At 43.6% G+C, this 19,787-nt stretch overlaps 2 protein-coding genes and 1 pseudogene across 8 annotated transcripts in view; all 3 read right to left on the bottom strand.

Moving 5' to 3' along the window:
- WDR53 (WD repeat domain 53) overlaps positions 1-19,787 on the bottom strand; it is a 45,251-nt gene that overhangs the window by 21,820 nt on the left and 3,644 nt on the right. For 5 of the 7 annotated variants that reach the window (XM_054713871.1, XM_054713869.1, XM_054713872.1 and 2 more), the window contains exon 2: positions 5,238-5,731. The exons of the other annotated variants lie outside the window; for them this stretch is intronic. In XM_054713871.1, coding sequence (XP_054569846.1) covers positions 5,238-5,717 — 480 coding nt within the window. In that variant the 5' untranslated portion in view covers positions 5,718-5,731. The remainder of the gene's footprint in view (positions 1-5,237; positions 5,732-19,787) is intronic. 7 annotated transcript variants of the gene reach the window in all.
- LOC129148575 (sperm acrosome developmental regulator-like) lies at positions 270-1,899 on the bottom strand. Its single transcript, XM_054713868.1, is given in 3 exon segments — positions 270-447; positions 450-768; positions 771-1,899. Coding segments are annotated over 3 exon segments (1,185 nt in total). The 5' UTR covers positions 1,536-1,899; the 3' UTR covers positions 270-346.
- LOC103303555 (splicing factor U2AF 35 kDa subunit-like) lies at positions 7,948-9,420 on the bottom strand (annotated as a pseudogene).

Here is a 19,787-nt window from a genome sequence, read left to right as displayed (position 1 = left end):
GGAATAAGGTGAGGATGGGTGTCTGCCAGGAAGCCTCCAACTCCCTCAAGCCATCTACTGCTGGGGGTCCCAGAACACTGACACCTAGGGAGGGAGACGGGAGCTCCATCTAACACGCCGTCCTGAAGCCCTCTCCTCCATCAAGGCCTGGGGATGCCCCAGCCCAGTCCCTGGGCACTGTGGGGAAATGGAGGAAGGATCGGGGGACAGGCCAATTCTGAGCCTTTAACTCCCACCCCTAGGGATCAGGGGGAATTAAAGCTGCATAGGAAGAGGGGGCAGGCAGCTGGCGCAAGGCCTGGCAGCTGTGGCAGCCCCCAAAGGCACATTGTGAGGGAAAGGAGGCTCAGACGGAGGGCCCATTGGGCGCAGGGGGCCCAAGCCGAGGGACCCCTGAGGACGGCAGCTGGGCCAGCTGCTCAGGGCTGGCCAGGGCACGCAGCAGTCATTCTCTTGCTCCAGCGCAGCATTCCGCTCAGCCAGGTCCCGGATCTGCTCCTTCAGCACCTCCACCTCCTCCCGGACTGCAAACATGAGGTGGGACTTCACCAGGTCCATGGCTTGTTCGATCTTATTGTCAATGCCAACCAGGCTTCCGGAGCCACTATCATCATCGCTGTCCAGGTGGCCACTGATGGCCAGCATGGATCGGGCCAGGCTGAGGCTCTGGGCTGCTGCTGCTCCGAAGGGGTCTGGAGACTTGTGAACCAGACTGGCATCAGGGAAGAAGTAGAGGGCCGTGGAGCTGGGGCGAGAGTCGAGGGGGGGGGTACCTGCCCCATCTCCTCTGGAGCAACCAACTCCATCCTCAGTCGCAGGGCTCCATCCTTAGTTCGGGACAGTGGAGGAGTTCCAGCTGTCGAGCCCCTGGTCTCCACTTCCACCCTCAGGGAGGACAGGGGCGTGGCAGCCCGGGATGTGCCCACGCTATCTCCAGCCCCAGGCTCTGGGGGGCGCTGCTGGGGTGGGGAAGCTGACAAAGGGGGTGTTTCCACCTTGGCCTTGCGAGGCACTGCCAGCTGGCCCAGCCCCCCAGTGAAGGACCGGGCCTGAGGTCCAGGGGAGGTGGGAGGAGGGAGAAGCCAGGAGGTTGGACCCTGAGACAGGCCTGGCTGTGGGATAGGGGCTCCCAGGCCCAAGCTGGCCAGCTCCAACCTGGAATCCAAAGATCTGCCCCCAGCACCCCCTGAGGCCCCTCGAATCCCCTCCAGGAGCCGGCCAAAGCTGGGGGGCTCCAGGTCTCTCTCGTAAACATCCACACACGTCCAACGGCCACGGCGATAAGGCTCTCCCAGGCCCTGCGGCAGCTTCACCACCCGGAAACGGGAGGCCGGGGCCCCAGGCGGTGGGGAACCATTCCGGGGGGTGCTCTTGCCCCCTGGCTCTGGGTTGGGCTCACCGTTGGGCAAGCGGGGTGGGGGCCCAGTAGGGACCGGCAGGGCAGGGGACTCTGGACCTCCAGGGTTCCCGGGGCCCTCATAGTCCGTGGTGACGCTGGTGATTTGGAAACTACTTTTCTTCTTGCCCCCACTCATGGTCCCTGGGGCTCAGGATGGGGCCAAAGTGGGCGGGGGACCGGGCGGTAGTGGCTCTTCGAAGGGGCTCAGGCACCCCTGGAACAGGGGAGCCACATGGCGGGGACATCAGGGCCCCTGGGGACGTCTGGGTCCGACATGGTGGGAGGGCCTTGCAGGAACTGGGGGTGCCTGGCTGGTGAAGGGAGAACAGGGGAGGGGAGGCGGCGAGAAGGGGGAGCAGGGGCAGGTTTTTCCTGCTGCTGTCGCTGCCGAACTCCAGAGCTGAGTTTGCAAACTCTCGGCCTCGGCCAACAAGCTGGGCCGGGGGTCCGGCCGCCTAAGATGTCGGGCTGTCGTTCCCCGGGGCCTCTTGGCCCCAGCAGCACGGGGGGGGCGCAGGCAGCGATCAGAGACGGCCCGGTTCTCTTCAGGGGCCGCACCTCACCCCCGCGAGGCATCTCCGTGGAAAGTTTGCGCTCCGGAAAAGAAGGAGCCCCCGCCTCCTTGGTGGAGCCCAGGCGCGGCCTCTGAAGCCCCAAGTGTCTCGGGGCTGATGCGGGAGGGGCGGCTCGGCCCCCTGGTCCTGCAGGTGGAGCCACTTCGGTGGTCGGGGCGAGCGGGTCTCTCCAGTCTCCTCCCGCGTGGCACCAATGGGTCTCCTCGCGGCTCAGCTCCTTCTGGTTCGGTCTCACTGCCTGCCTCTTTCTCTAGGCTGGATATTCTTAAAGTATAATGCTGGATAATCAGGTTTTAAAAGGTAAATTGTGCAAATTAGAGCTTCACCTTCAGTAAGGAAATAATTTTTTAAAAGCATGGTTGTGTTGTCTTAGCCACTATTCTACCCAGTGCAGAAGGTAATCTACAGCAAACTTTTAACAATTCTTAGCAGTCAAGCAATGACCTAAGCCTCCTTTTCATAAAATATTTATTTTATATACTGGTCTCTAGCAGTTGCCTGCCACTAAAGCTTCTTGCCTAGAACTGGATGCAAAACAGTAAATTCTGGATGCCCACACTTTTCTAATCTGAAGAATACAGGTCATTTTGCATTATTGTCATGCCTAGTCCTATATAATAAAGAGGTAATATGCAAATTAACCTTCACACCCTCACAAGATGGCTGCCTACAACCAGGCCAGCAGGGGGGTTAATGAGGGACAACCAAACGACTCAACAGCAGGCTGCGTGGGGCGACCAGGTCAGTGCGGGGGGGGGGGGGGGGGGGTGACCAGGCCCGGTGGAGGGGGCAGTTAGGAGTGACCAGGTCGGTAGGGAGGGGGTAGTTGGGGGCGACCTGGCCAGCAGCGGGGGCAGTTAGGGGCGACCAGGCCGGCAGGGTGGACAGTTATGAGTGATCAGGCAGGCAGGCAGGTGAGCGATTAGGAGCCAGTGGTCCAGGACTGTAAGAGGGATGTCTGGTTGCCGGTTTAGGCCCAATCCCTGGCAGCCGGACATCCTCCAAGGGGTCCCAGATTGGAGAGGGTACAGGATGGGCTGAATGCACGAAATTCATGCACCGGGCCTCTAGTAATTAAATAATGAACCAGTGATTGGAAACTGATAAGAGGACTAGTCAAAGAGACACTGTACAATCTGCCTACTTAAAACAGATATCCACCTGGTTGTGTAGATCTTTCTGCACAACCAAATAGGCAGGTTATCACCACTACAGTAGAAAATTGTAGTTCTTAGAGGGCTTGATCAAGACCTAGGACGAGAGCCCCAGCCAGTGTGGCTCAGTGGGTTGGACGTCGTCCCTTGCAGCAAAAGATTGCTGGTTTGATTCCCGGTCAGGGCACATGCCCAGGTTTTGGGCTCAATTCTCTCACATCAATGTTTCTCTCTCTCCCCCTCTCTCTTCCTTTCTCTCTAAAAATCAGTAAAAATATTAAAAAAATAAATAAAAAAGACCTAGAGTGGAAAAAAACTTTAGAGGTTATAGACTTACTGTGCCTGATAAGTTTAGGATAATTCTAAATGGTATTTTGGGTAGGAGAATTCTTCACTGTTTAGGGACTGTCCCAGGACTGCAGGACATCCACTGATTCTGCCTACTAAATGCCAGTAGCCTGAGAGAGGGGAAGTGGTAGTCACAATGACAACAAAAATCAGCTTCATCTAGTTCTAAATTCTGAAGGGGTGAGGAGGGTAGAGGAAGGAGTAGCAAAGATCACTGGCAAAGAAAGTGGAAAGACAAAATATTTGATGTAATTAACAGAATCACAGCATCTCAGAAGAAAGATACTGTATATAGTTGAAAAAGTAGATGAAATGCCTAGAATAGTGGTGGGCATATAGGTCATTTAATAAACAATGGTTCTTTTTCTGGAAGTGATGTGTTCCCAAACCAAAAACGTTTTTTACCATTATTCATGGTATTCTGCTTGAAATATCATGCAGATAAAATATAAGCTTTGGAGCCAGAGAGATTGTGGTTTGAATACCAAGTCAGGCAGCTGTGTGAACACTAAATTTTAATCTATTTCCTCACGTATAAAAAAGAATAGCTATCTAGCAGGGCATAATTAGAATGAAAGCTAATATATGTAAATCACTGGTAAGTACTAAGTGCTCACCAAAAAGAAGCCATGATTCTTCTCACTCCAGTGATATGAGATTTACTCTCAAGAGAAAGCACATCTGCTATGGGAAAGTTCAAGCTATTTGGCTATTTGAAAGTGTTGGGTTTTTTTCTCAATCCTCACCTGAGGACATGCTTCTATTAATTTTAGAGAGTAAGTGGGGGGTGGGGGGAGAGAACATTGATCAGCAGTCGCCTACTGGGAATTGACACCTTTCAGTGTATGGGACAGTGCTCTAACCAACTGAGCTAGAGGTGCCAGAGTGAAAGTTTTCTTTAATTAAACCAAAATCTGTTTCCCTATTACTTCTATTTAGACTTTTCCCCCTCATGAAAACCAAAATTTAAACACCTACAGTTCCAGACATAATGGGGTTTCTAGATATATCTACTCTCCTCTGAATATGAGCTGATTTGTGACATTCCTTTCAAAACTCAGCATGAATATAATGCTCCAATCCTGGTCACCAATATACAATATTTCAATTAACATACTCCAGAATTTTTTAAAAAATATGTATTAATTTATTGATTTCAGAGAGGAAGGGAGAGGGAGAGAGAGAAACATCAATGATGAGAGAGAATCATTGATTGGGGCCTCTTATTACACCCCCTACAGGGGACAGAGCCTGCAACCCAGGCATGTTCCCTGACCAGGAATTGAACTGTGCCCTCCTGGTTCACAGGTCAATGCTCAACCACTGAGCCACACCAGCTGGGCAATGCACCCCAGAATTTTAAAGTAAACAACAGATCCACCCTGGCCAAACAAAAACAAAACAAAACAAAACAACAGATCCAGTCCCTCCAACTTTTTTTTTTTTTTTTTTTAGAAAGTGGGAGATTAACTCTGCCTTCAGCATGTCCCTTTTTTAAACAAATGTTTAGAATCAAAAATTTGAATTGTCAGATATTAGGAATGTATTAAAGCACAGAGAAAAGACTAAATAATTAGTGATTACTTTGTGAATAAAATCTAACAGGCTTTGTCAAGTTAGCATAAAACATGCATTAGAAGTAAAGCTTTTGGCTCATGTTAGTAGAAAATAAAAAATTCAAAGATATATTTAGTCTGTTCAATTTGATTATACTAACAAATCCCATTTAAAATTACCCAAGTATTATTTGCAAAGCATCACCTGCATATCCAGTCCACATGACACCAGGCTCTGAGGCCTTTGAGGCCGAAAAGCCACAGAAGAACAGATATTGGAATGTCTCTTCAGCGATCTGCTAACTTTCTTATTTTCCAAGTCTAGGATTTTGATTGCTCCGGAGTCATCAGCAGAAGCCAGCAGGTTTTCAGTTTCATTTAATGAAAGGCAATTTATTTCTTCTTCATTCACATGAAAATGGTCCAGGGAACCTTTGAGGGATCTCACATCCAGTATACTAATAGTTTCTCCATGCGAGGCATAGAGCTTGGTGGGGCAGGAGGGAGAGAATAAGACACAGGTAACGTCGTTGGCCCCTTCAAAGCGTGTGTGTCCCAATGGAGTCCCATCTTCACCCCAAGCCATGAGATCTCCACCCTCTGCTCCAGAAGCCACTAGTCCTTCTGAACTTGCATTCAGGCAGAGAATAGGAGAAGAATGTCCACCAATCCACTTGACAGCCATAATGGCTGAGAAGACTGTGAAGGAGGAAAAAACTATAATGTCATATTTTACTTAAGAACTTAATGGTAGGAGACAAATGCAATAAGTAGTATTTCATTAAATATTTTTTAAAAGACATCTAAACAACTCAACAACAAAAAGACAATTGAAGATCAAGTCTACAAAAGCCTAGCTGAACAGAGTTGTGGGCACACAAGGCTGGAACATGCTGAAATGGGCTTCCCTTGCAATCAGGAACCCAGGTAAGCCTGGTTCTCCAGCCTTTGGTGAGGCTCACATAAGAATAAACACTAAATATTTTTACTTTAAATTAGGAAAAATTATTTTTAAGAAAGGGCTGCACAACCATCAGGTAATATTTTTTATCAGAATAATGTTTTAGAGAGTGAGCTCTGGAACTAGTCTCTGGGTTTGACTAGTTCTACCACCTACTAGCTGGGTGACTTTGGGCAAGTTACAGAACCTCTTCTCTGTGACTCACTTTCCTTCTCTATAAAATGGGGATAATGATAATAATGATAACACCCATTTCATAGAACCAGAGAGAACTAAAAGAAGTAATATATGTAAAGCACATAAAATAGTGCCTGGTAAATAATGAGTGCTCAACAAATATTACCATTATCCCTTTTTTCATTTTTATTAAGCTGGTCAAAGTGGCATCATATATATTACACCAATGATCCTCAAAGTATGGCTTCCAGACTAGCAGCATCAATATCACCTAGGAACTTGTTAGAAATAAAAATTGTCAGACCTCGCCTTAGGCCCACTGAATCACAAACTGGAGTTGGGGTCCAGCTATATGTTCTAACAACCATCCCCCCTACCCCAGATTATTCTGATGCATGTTAGAATTTGAGAACCTGTACTACACCAATCATTTGGGAAACTGGTTAGAAATGCAGACCCTAAGGTCTTGTCACCAGAGACTAAATTAAAAGGTTATTTATTCTTAAAACCTTTCTGCTTGGCATTATTCCTTTTTATAGATAATAAAACTGAGTTTCAGAAATGTTCAATAATTTGCCCAAAGTCTCCTGGCCCTTAAAATTTGTACAGGGACCCAGTATAAAGGGATACCAAACTTTTAAATAAATAATGAAGACCAGGCCATGGGTGGGTAGTTCATTTGGTTAGAGCAGTGGTCGGCAAACTCATTAGTCAACAGAGCCAAATATCAACAGTACAACGATTGAAATTCCTTTGGAGAGCCAAATTTAAACTTAAACTTATTCTAACGCCACTTCTTCAAAATAGACTCGCCCAGGCCGTAGTATTTTGTGGAAGAGCCACACTCAAGGGGCCAAAGAGCTGCATGTGTCTCGCGAGCCGCAGTTTGCCAACCACGGGGTTAGAGCATTGTCCCAGTATGCCAAGGTTGAGAATTCCATACCTGGTCAGGGCACATACAAGAATCAACCAATAGCCCAGCCTGTGTGGCTCAATGGTTGAGTGTCAACCTATGAACCAGAAGATCATGGTTCGATTCCTGGTCAGGGCACAAGGCCAGGTTGCTGTCTTGGTCCCCAGTGGGGGGTGTGCAGGAGGCAGCCAGCCAATCAGTGATTCTCTTTTATCATTAATGTTTCTAGCAGCTCTCTCTCCCTGCCTCTCTGAAATAAAGAAAAATATATTTAATTAAAAAAAAAAATCAACCAACCAATGAATGGATAACTAAGTGGAACAACAACTTGATTTTTCTCTCTCTCTAAAAATAAAAATAATTTTAAAAAATCAATAGAAATTTTACAAAATTTATTTAAAAAACTTATTAAAAACAGTTTGTTAGTATTCTCCCTCCCTCCCCCCATATTTTTACTGATTTTAGAGAGGGAGAGAGAAACATCAATGATGAGAGAGAATGCCTCCTGCATGCCCCACACCTGGGATGGAGCCCGAAACCTAGGCATATGACCTCACTGGGAATTGAACCATGACCTCTTGGTTCATAGGTCAATGCTCAACCAGCGAACCACGCCAGCTGGGCTTGTTAGTATTCTTTACCAGGTAAAGTACAGAAAATGACTAAAAGATACTAATAATTCATTACTGCTTTTAAATGTACTTGTTGGGGGCAAAAATAGAATATTGAGAACTAGCTATATTTATAAGAAATATTAAGTATGTTCTGATTGCCTTGTTCTGATTAAAGAAAGGACATTCTAATCTGGCTGGGAGTTGTGCACGCCCAGGAATCTGGGAGTCAACCTAGGAATGCAGACCAGTCTCATTTAATAACTGCCTATTATCATGGACGGATTAACAATCAGGTTGCCCAAACAATGGGAGTCCAGCCCATCACACAATGCCTACTTCCCCATGCCTGTAATACCCACTTTGCATACCCATTCTTATTCCTTTTGTCTACTTCCCCATGTAATCTTCGTCCTACCCAATATAAGCAGCTTGCTTATGGGGGGGTTTCAGAGCAGATTTTTGTGGATGACCTGCTGCTCTCCCATACTGCCAGCATTATTGGAATAAATACTCATATATGATTCAACCCTGTCTCTGCTTAATTGCCTCAAGTAGTGACAGACAGCCCGGACCCATTGTCAGTTTATTAATGTAAAAATGTTCAAAGAATTTTTGTGAGTTTATTTGAGCCAAACTGTCAACAATTGACAATTGCCAGTAAGCTGAATCTCAATGGATTGGGATAATGCTCTGAAAAATGGTGCTTTATTTTTTTTTTCAAGAAAAACAATTTTAGATATAACAATGTTACATGCAATAAACATTAATATTTCAAGGAGAATGGCAGTTTTTCATCTATTTTTATAGGTTGCAATCAAAGGAGGAGATGAAATGAAACCCATTGGTGATAGATTAGAGAGGCAGGAGAAAGCAAAGGGTGGGGGGAAGTCTGGGATTGAATAACGAGTAAAATGATAGACACATACTTCTTTTACTTAGGTGGGTACAGGATAGTTAACAGTCAACAATCTATACTAATAAAAGGGTAATATGCTAATTAGACTGGGAGATCTTCTGGGAGACCTTCTGGACAAAGCCATGGTGGTGGGGCCAAGGCAGAGGCAGTTAGGGGTGATCAGGCCAGGAGGGAAGGGCAGTTGGGGGTGATTAGGCTGGCAGTTAGACATCCCTTTCACAATCCGGAACCCATACAGCTCCAGCCGCAGCTCTCTGAAAATGTGCTTCAGGTGCACGAAGTTGTGGAATCCACCTTGTGTACACTCTCCCATTTCATATTGGCGGCAACAGGCTTCCCAGAAGTCGGTCACAGGGGGAAAGGTCAGCTTGTATGGGCGGCCCCGTTGAACCAGCAGCGGCTATTCAAGTCAATCACAGCTTTCTCTGCATCTTCACCGCTAAACTTCACGTTTCCTACGAGGTGATCTCCAAGATTATCACAGATATTCATCTCCCCTACGAGGTGATCTCCAAGATTATCACAGATATTTATCTCCTCCACCTCTCCATACTTCTCCTCCATTTCTGTGAAAACCTCCTCAAAAAACTCCTCATAGGGTTCCTGCATCTCGACATTGCTCACAGCACATCGCAGAGTTTTGAGGGTTACGGTAAATGTTCAAGAGGGCAATGATGTGGCTAAAGGACGGTTTATTGTACCATCCAAAGGCATCTGTCTCCATGACGACATGCTCCAATTTTGAAATAAAATGAAGTTGACTTTGTCCTTCTCAGTGCCAAAGATGGAGGCCAAATACTCCGTCATTTCCCGCCCACAGCCTCCAACAGCGCTGCTGAGGCGGCCCACCCTCGACTTTTAATTTTTTTATGTGTATTAACATTGAAGTCTAGAAATCTGCCCTCTACAGCTTTAGGATTCTTTATTTTATTATTTAACGTCTTTATTGATTTCAGAGAGAGGAAGACAGGGATAGAAACATCAATGACAAGAATCATTGAATAGCTGCCTCCTGCACACCCACTACTGGGATCAAGCTCCAAGCCCTGCATTTGCCCCAACCGAGAATTGAACCGTGACCTCCTGGTTCATGGATCCATCCATGCTCAACTACTGAGCCACACCGGTCAGGCAGCTTTAAGATTTTGTGTGCATATAATTTTGGATCGCTGATGGGATTTTAGGTTTTCTCTAAGATACGAATGAGGCAGTTTTTCAAAGGGGACTTAAATAAATGCTAACTGGAGAGACAAAAGTTTTAGCAGGTTTTTTCCTAATACAATTATTTTCTGGAAAAGATTAATTCAATTTAAAAAATAGATTTGGTTAAGCTCCATGCCACAGTGTGAGGTCAGGCAATGCAATAAATGGATTTTGCATTAACAGGATTATTACCCAGCCGACTGATGATTCTCTCTCATCATTGGTGTTTCTATCTCTCTCTCCCTTCCTCTCTCTGAAGTCACTTAAAACATATTTTTCAAAAAAACAACAGAGAATGTGCTAATTTTTTTTTAAAAAAGGGATTATTGCAAGCAACAACATAGCTCCTGTAAATTTTTTCCACAATAGAAACAGTAGTAACTCTCAGTTTACTAATCTCATAAGACTAAAGTCAGCTATACTTTAACCTCTATGCACCAGAGTAAAAAAAGTTTAACTTGAACGCTGACTGGAGGGGAAAATGGCACTGAATAAGCAAATGTGTCCCGAGCCTTAACCTGGAGCAGATAGAATGAGCATCTAAATTGAATAACATCCACCCAGAATTGGCTAATTAGACACAGCTGGTGAGACAATTCACGCCGGGAAGGGCAGAGGATGCCTGTGTTGTGGAGCGGATGCGAGTGAACGACCACTGGAGCCCAGATCAAATTAAAATGTAGGGAGCCTTTATTAGCCGGGTGGCCAGGCGACCCGGCGACTGCTCTGCCATTCTCCACGCAGGGAGACCAGAGAGCAGCAGCGACCCTTTGTGTAGGACCGCTTTTAAGCACATTAACCACATCCGGTTTTTGCAGAACAAGTAACCCAAGACAAAACAGTTTTTCCCAAGCAACGTCAGGATCATGCCAATGACAACTATGTTATTCACAGGGTCATCCTGTTCTTCAGAAAGCTGACAGTGTTCTATGAAAGAAGGCTACGTGCTGGGAAGGGGCCATGAGACCATATCTCAAGGCCTGGCCTGGTGTCAGCACTGACAACTCTATCTGGGGCATAGTCCACGGCCTCTCTGGAATGCTCAAAAATTCCCACTCTCCAACACCTGGAGAACGGTAGGATTGGGGAACTGGGTTGGAGCGAGTTGTGAGACCACCAAGCTGAGAGGATCAGAAGGAAGCTGCCCAGCACCAAGTCTGCATCCCTTGGGGAAAGGTGTAACATTCAACTGTGGAAAGGAAGTCCACAGGGCTGCTGGCAGCAGGGGATTCTAGATCTAAGTCCACAGCTGCAAGAGGCTGAGCCCAGAAAGGCGGCCTGAAGAGCTGTCCTAGCAGTTCCACGGTTGTTTTGCCCGTTTTGTTTTTGCTTTTATTCACTGAACCCAGTGCATAGGACCTTTTAAATACAAACACTAACCTGTGGCTGCGGAGCAGGTGGAGGTGTGGACTTGTGGAGTCTGAGGAGAGGTAACCAGGAATCTGGCACTGAGGCATTCCTGACCCTCCAGACCTAAGCAGCCATTTTTCTCCTGAAGAGCCAGCCCTCTCAGCAGCCTCAAGACAGCTAATACAGCCACACCCAGACTACACCCTGAGCTATACAAAGAACACAAAAACTCTGAATAGTCATGGGGAGCCCTCAGGGACTGGGTTGAAGAGAGGTTATTCAGTCTTGGAAAGTGATACCAGGCCCACCTTTAGCCCTGTAAGAAACAAAGGCTTGAGAGATTAAGACTGTCAGCAGGCAGACAGGCAAAGTGGGCAGATTGGCCCCACCTGCTTGCAGCTAAGGTTGTGGAGATAGACACAGAGGAGCGGTGGATCGCTTGGAACTTCAACATGGTGCTGACTACCTAACAGGAAACAGAGAAGTGGCAGACAAAAGAGTGAGGTCTTAAACCAGCCCCCCTGGGGCTTTAAAATTTAGCTGAAACAAATGACACTTCACTTTTTAAAAAATCTTTTATTAAAAATATTTTTTTTCATATTTTCCCTTCATTTTTATTTTGTTATTTTACCCCCCCACATCCTTTTCTCCTTCACTTCTTCCTTTTTCATCCTGTTTCCTCTTCTCCTGTCCCGCTTTAGTTTCTCTTTCTTTTTACCTTGTTAAATTGATCTTTATCTGTATTGATGTTATTATTACTGTGGTCTCTGTTGGCTTACTCATATATCTAATTTCCTCTCCTCTGCTCCAAGTCCAAGCACCCTATTTTCTCTTTCTTCACCAATTTTTTTGCTTGTTTTTCCTCTCCTCTCTTGCTCTCTTCTTCTCCTAATTAATTAGTATCACTCACTAAACTCAAGCCTACCTGGCTCTTTCCTCTATTCTTTTCCCAAAATGGATGAATAAGTGAAGATAAATTTTTAAAAATTATTTTTGTTTTATCTTTGATTTAATTTTTAAAATTTCTTTTCTTCTTATTCATTCATTCTCTTTCTTCCTCCTCTATACTGAACTGAGGTCCTTCTGCTATTCATTCAACTCCTTAACCTTACTTTCTGTATATACTAGGTGTACTGGTTAATAATAGCGGATTTTGTAATCAAAGAAAACACAATTTCAAGAGAAACTTCAAAAATGCTTTATTAAAAGTAATGTCCATCGCTAGCTACACATTTTCCCATCTTTCAGGTAATTTGTGGATACCGTCCCAATAGAACTTTTCTTGTTTTGAAGCAAACCACTCAGAGACCCAATTTTCTACTTCTTTGTACGTTTTGAATTGCTGCTCAGAAAATGTGTGTGCCATCGATCAGAACAAGTGGTAATCTGAAGGAGCAAGGTCTGGTGAATACAGCGGGTGGGTTAATACTTCCCAGGCAAGATCTTTTAATGTGTCTTCAACTGGTTTTGAAGTGTGTGATGGTGCGTCATCATGAAGCAAAATTACTTTGCCATGTCTTCTGGAACATTCTGGTCATTTCACGATCAAAATGTGGTTCAAATGGATTATTTGTTGTCAGTAGTGATCAGTATTAACGTGTCACCGGGTTTTAGAATCTCATAATACACCACATCTTCCTGATCCCACCAAATACAGAGCATTTTCTTTCCGAAGCAATTTGGCCTTGCAGTCGATGTTGATGGTAGACTTGGATCAACCCATGATTTTGTGCATTTGAGATTCTCAAAATAAATCCACTTTTCATTGCCAGTCACAATTCAATGCAAAAAAAGACTTTTTCTTTTGTGCCGTTGAAGCAACATTTTACTGATGACTTTTCAGTTTTCCATTTGTCTTTCGTTCAGTTGATGTGGCACCCATTTTCCTTCCTTTAAAATCTTTCCCACTGCTTGTAAACGATTGGAAATTGTTTGCTGAGCAACGTTTAATCTTTCTGCAAGTTGTTTTAGAGTTTGACACTCATCTTCATCCAATAATGCTTGTAATCCTTGGTCTTCAAACTTTTTCGGTTGACCTAGACGTTCTTTGCCTTTCACATCGAAATCATCACTTTTAAAGCTTTTAAACCAGCGTTCACAAGTATCTTGAGATGAAGCATGTTCACCATAAGCTTCTCGAAGTACTCAGCAGCACTTTTCTTAAAAATAATGAATTAAGGTTCCCGCAAATGCTCATTTTTTGGCATGAAATTCGACATTTTTAAGCATAAAAATACCTATGATATTAACACCTTCAGCAAATTTGACATATGAAGTTTTGAAGCTTGCTGTCAATACTACTAAATAGCATACCTATCAAATCACATATGTATCAACATATGTGTAACTCCAGCTATTGAAAAAAAAATCCGCTTTATTAACTGGTACACCAAGTAAGCTCTGCTTCTACAGATCCTGCCCTCCAGCCCCCTTTTTTTCTGGGTGTTTGTTGTTTGCATTTTTTGGTTTATCTATTTACTTTGTGATGTTTTTTCCCTATATATTTTTTCTTCCTTTTTCTTCTCTTTCTTTTCTCTCTCACCTTTTTCTTCTTTTCTCTGTATCAATTTTGCTCTCTTTTCTCTCTCCTAATTCTCTTTTCTCTGGTGATCACTTATATTGGGGTTATCCGTGTTGTGAGTCCATTTGTGTTTTGTTCCTTGTGTCATGACTTGTTGAGTTGTATTTTGGGATGTTTGGTAAATGTGGTAGACAGTGAGCCTCATAATCAGACACCCTGCAAGGAGACTCCATCCACGAACAGGACAATAACACTCAAGACCCAACTACACCAAGAGTACCCAAATATCCAAACTAGGGGGCATCCCTAGATTACCCAGCCCAGGAGACTGGCGAGATTGCACTACTGGGTCCCACAAAACATCTACTATATAAGACAAACTCAAAAAATCTGGGTGGCATGACAGTTTGATACCTAGAAACAATCACAAAGGAACAGCAAAAATGGGAAGACAAATAAACCACCCCTATTTGAAAGAAAAGGAGGCATAACCAGAAAAGGAAATAAACAAAATGGAGGCAAGCAGTTTGTCAGAGAAAGATTCAGAGCAATGGTTATAAGAACGCTTAAAAGGATGGAAGACAAATTCAACAACATATGTAAGAATCAAGGAAAAATGAAGAATCAAGAGGAAATAAAGAATGACATAGGTACAATAATGAACACAATGTAAAGTTTCAAAAGCAGACTAGATACAGCAGTCGCCAACCTTCAGACCACTGGTTGGCGACCACTGCTCCAAAGGTTTCCTTAAACCAGTGGTCGCCAACCTTTCGGACCTCACAGACCACCAGTGGTCTGCAGACCACTGGTTGACGACCCCACTGGACTAGAAGAAGCTGAGGACCGCATCAGCGAGTTAGAAGACAAGTGGATAAAACCACCCAAGCAGAGCAGCAACTGCAACAAAAACTTAAAAAGCAGGAGGAAAGCCTAAGGGAGCCTTGGGATAACACGAAATGAAACAACTTCCACATAATAGGAGTGCCAGAAGGAGAGGAAGCTGAGCAAGGAATAGAAAACCTGTTTGAAGAAATAATGACAGAAAACTTCCCTGATGTTGGGAAGAAAAAAGCCACACAAGTCCAAACAAGATGAACCAAAAAAGACTGACAGCAAGACACATCATAATTGGCAAACATCAATGACAAAGTAAGAATCTTAAAGGCTGCCAGAGAGATAGAAAGTTACCTACAAGGGATCTCCCATTAGACTATCAACTGATTTCTCAACAGTAACACATCAGGCCAGAAGGGAATGGAATGAAATATACAAAGTGATGCAAAGCAAGGGACTGAATCCAAGAATATTATACCTAGTAAGGCCACCACCATTCAAAAGTCAACGTGAAATTAGAAGCTTCATGGACAAAAAAGGGCTAAGAGTTTATTACCACCAATTCCAGCAATGCAAGAAATGCTAAAGGGACTGCTGTAAAAAGAAGAAATAGAAAGGGAAGAAGTTACATAGGCATAAAAAATAAAATGGCGACAAACAAGTACATACCAACAACCTTAAATTTAAATGGTTAAATGCTCCAATCAAAAGACATAGGGTAGCCAAATGGATAAGAAAACATGGCCCATATATTTGCTGTCTACAAGAGACCACCTCAGAAAAAGGACTCACACAGACTGATAGTGAAGGGATGGAAAATTTTTTCAGGCAAATGGAAATGGAAAAAAAAAAAAAAAAAAAAAAAAAGCTGGGATAGCAATACTTATATCTGACAAAATAGACTTCAAAGTGAAGGCCATAATAAGATAAGGAGGGCCACTTCATAATACTAAAGGAAGCAATTCAACAAGAGGATATAACACTGGTAAACATATGCACCCAATACAGGAACACCCAAATACATAAAAAAACTTCTGGAAGCTATCAATGGAAAGATCGACAGCAATACAATCATAGTAGGGGACTTTAATACCACATTGACACCACTGAATAAATCCTCTAAACATATAATCAGCAAAGAAACAGCAATCCTAAATGACTCACTAGATCAGACGAAACTAATCAACATCTTCAGAACATTTCACCCCAAAGCTACAGAATATACATTCGTCTCGGGTGCACACGGGACATTTTCAAATATAGTCAACATATTAGGACACAGGCAAAGTCTCTTCAAATTCAAGAAGATAGAAATCATATCAAGCGTCTTCTCAGATCACAATGGCATAAAATTAGAAATCAACTACAATAAAAATAATGAAAAAATTCGAACACTTGGAGGCTAAACAGCATACTATTAAACAAAGATTGGGTTACCAAATCCTACATAATAAAAAGGTAATATGTAAATTACCATCACTCCACTACGCCCACGATTGGGCCAGCGGGAGGCGCAGGGGGCGGGACTCGGGGTGGCCGGGGTGGTGATTGGGCCGGCAGGACGCTGAGCTCGCGTTGCGTTGCGAGCTCAGCGTCTGCGCCGTGGCTGTGCTGCGGCACAGAAGGGGCCTCTGGGCCCCGGCTGACGAGGCGGCGCAGGCGGGCGGGTGGCGCGGCTCCCGGGGGAGGAGTCTGGCGGTAGTTGGGCCGCAGGAGGACGCGGTTTTCCCTCGGTAGCTCAGGCCGGCCGAGGGAGGGCTCATGAGGAAGCCGGAAGGCAGAGGAGGCGGCTGCGGCCCCAGCCTTCCTGGGCGGGAGGCGAAGGCAAGACCCTGGCCTGGGCTCCGGCCGCTGGAGGACCACGCCCCCACCCCGCCTCGCCCTAGGGGCCCAGGGACTTTGGAGCTGCCGGCCACACCAGGTCCCGACCAGCGGACAGACAGCCTACACGTGCATGATTTAATCATGCACTGGGCCTCTAGTAAGAAATAAAAAACATCCTGGAAACAAATGACCTTGAAAACACAACAATCCAAAATCTATGGGACACAGTGAAATCAGTCCTGAGAAGGAAGTTCATAGCTTTACAGGCCTACCTCAAAAAAAACAGGAAAAGCCAAAACCGGTTTGGCTCAGTGGATAGAGCGTCAGCCTGCGGACTGAAAGGTCCCAGGTTTGATTCCAGTCAAGGGCATGTACCTTGGTTTCGGGCACATCCCCAGTAAGGGGTGTGCAGGAGGCAGCTGATCGATGTTTCTCTCTCATCGATGTTTCTAACTCTCTATCCCTCTCTCTTCCTCTCTGTAAAAAATCAATAAAATATATTTTTAAAAAAACCAAAAACTTCCAGCAAACAAAAGCCCTGGTCCAGATGGCTTCATAGGGGAGTTTACCAAACATTCAAAGAACTAAAACCTATCCTTCTCAGACTATTCCAAAAAATTCAAGAGGAAAACACACTTCCAAGCTCTTTCTATGAAGCCAGCATTACCCTAATCCCAAAACGAGATAAAGACACTACTAGTACAAAGAAAGAGAATTATAGGCCAATATCCCTGATGAACATAGATGCTAAATTCCTCAAATCGGATCCAGCATTACATTAGAAAGATCATACACCATGATCAAGTGGGAATTATTCCGGGGATGCAAGGCTGGTAGGATATCTGCAAATCAATAAACATTATACATCACATAAACAAATTGAGAGAGAAAAATCACATAATCATATCAATTGATGCAGAAAAAGCATTTGACAAAATACAACACCCTTTCTTGATAAAAACTCAGCAAAGTGGGAATAGAAGGATCATACCTCAACATAATAAAATCCTTATATGACAAACCTACAGCCAATATCATACTCAATGGGCAAAAAATAAAACAATTTCCCTAAGAACAGGAACAAGACAGGGATGCCCACTTTCATCACTCCTGTTCGACATAGTACTGGAAGTGCTAGCCATAGCAATCAGACAAGAAGAAATAAGAGGCACTTAAATTGGAAAAGAAGTAAAACTGTCATTATTCACAGTTGACATGATATTGTACATAGAAAACCCTAAAGACGCCATTAAAAAAATATTAGACTTAATAAATGAATTTGGCAATGTAGCAGGATACAAAATTAACACTCAGAAATTTATACAGCAATACTGAACTCACAGAAAGAGAAACTAAAAAAACAATCCCATTTACCATTGCAACAAAAGAATTGAGATACTTAGGAATAAAATCAACTAAGGAGGTAAAAGACCTGTACTCAGAAAACTACAGGATGTTGAAAATGATAGAATCAACATCATTAAAATGTCCATACTACCAAAGCAATCTATAGATTTAATGCAATCCCCATTAAAATACCAATAGCATATTTCACAGATCTGGAACAAACTGTCCAAAAATTCATGTGGAATAAAAAAGACCCTGGATAGCCACAGCAATCCTGAGAAAGAAGAACAAAGTTGGAGGGATCACAATACCAGATATCAAGCTATATTACAAAGCCACTGTTCTCAAAACTGCCTGGTACTGGCACAAGAACAGACATATAGACCAATGGAACCGAACAGAGAACCCAGAAATCGACCCAAGCCATTATGCTCAATTAATATTTGACAAAGGAGGCAAGAGCATACAATGGAGTCAAGACAGTCTCTTCAATAAATGGTGTTGGGAAAATGGGACAGATACATGCAAAAAAAATGAAACTAGACCACCAACTTACACCATACACAAAAATAAACTCAAAATGGATAAAGGACTTAAACGTAAGATGGGAAACCATAAAAATCTTAGAAGAATCCATAGGCAGCAAAACAGCAGACATATGTTGTAGCAATATCTTTACCAATACAGCTCCTAGGACAATGGAAACTAAGGAGAAAATAAATAAACGGGAATACATAAAAATAAAAAGCTGCTGCACAGCAAAAGAAACCATCAACAAAACAAGAAAGCCCAGTGCATGGAGAACATATTTGCCAATGTTATCTCCTATAGGGGTTTAATCTCCAAAATTTACAGGGAAATCATACAACTTCACAAAAGGAAGATAAATAACCCAATCAAAAAATGGGCAAAGGACCTGAATAGACACTTTTCAAAAGAGGACATACAGAAAGCCAATAGACATATGAAAACATGCTCAAAGTCACTAATCATCGAGAGATGCAAATCAAAACGACAATGAAGTACCACCTCACACTTGTCAGAATGGCTATCATCAACAAATCAACAAAAGACAAGTGTGGCGAGGACGTGGAGAAAAGGAACCCTTGTGCACTGCTGGTGGGAATGCAGACTGGTGCAACCACTGTGGAGAACAGTATGGCATTTCCTCAAAATATTAAAAATGTAACTTCCATTTGACCCAGTAATCCCACTTCTAGGAATATATAAAAAAAAACAGAAACACCAATCAGAAAGAATATATGCACCCCTATGTTCATAGCAGCACAATTTACCATAGCTAAGATTTGGAAACAGCCTAAGTGCCCATCAGCAGATGAGTGGATAAAAAAGCTGTGGTACATCTACACAATGGAATACTACACTGCTATAAAAAAGAAGGAGCTCTTACCATTTGCAACAGCATGGATGGAACTGGAGAGCATTATGCTAATCAAAATAAGCCAGCAGGAGAAAGATAAACATCATGTGATCTCACTCATTTGTGGGATATAATGAACAACATAAACTGATGAAAAAATAAAGCCAGAGACATAGAAGCATCGAACAGACCATCCAACCTAAGAGTGAAGGCGGGGAAGGTTAGGGGGTAAGAGATCAACCAAAGGACTTGTATGCATGCATCTGAGCATAACCAATGGACACAGATAGTAGGGGGATGAGGGCATGTGCTGGGGGGTGAAAGTGGCCAGGCAGAGGTCAATGGGGGAAAAAGGAGACTTATGTAATACTTTAAACAATAAAGAATTTAAATTAAAAAAAGTTTAATTTGTTTTTTATAATCTCTATATAACATGGATAATATTTATTGATTACCTGGCTAGTTAGAATGACCAGAGACCTAATACAGGGAATGTTTAAAAAAGTTGGGAAAGCCCCAGAAATTCATACACTGGAGGCTTTTGATTTTAGACAATCAACATTTATCACGCAGAGTATTAATCCATAACTCAACCAGAGTCCCCAAAATTACTTTATTTGAAACATACCCAAAGACCACCATCAAAAAGTTTTAAACAATGAAACTGCTATAGTAAAAGGTAGTGGGGAAAATTTTAATTAAATCTACATT

The sequence above is a fragment of the Eptesicus fuscus genome, chromosome 3 (assembly GCF_027574615.1).
Source record: "Eptesicus fuscus isolate TK198812 chromosome 3, DD_ASM_mEF_20220401, whole genome shotgun sequence".
Taxonomy (NCBI): Eukaryota; Metazoa; Chordata; class Mammalia; order Chiroptera; family Vespertilionidae; genus Eptesicus; species Eptesicus fuscus.
The sequence above is the reverse complement of the archived record's forward strand: the minus strand, read 5'-3'. Positions and strand labels throughout refer to the sequence as shown.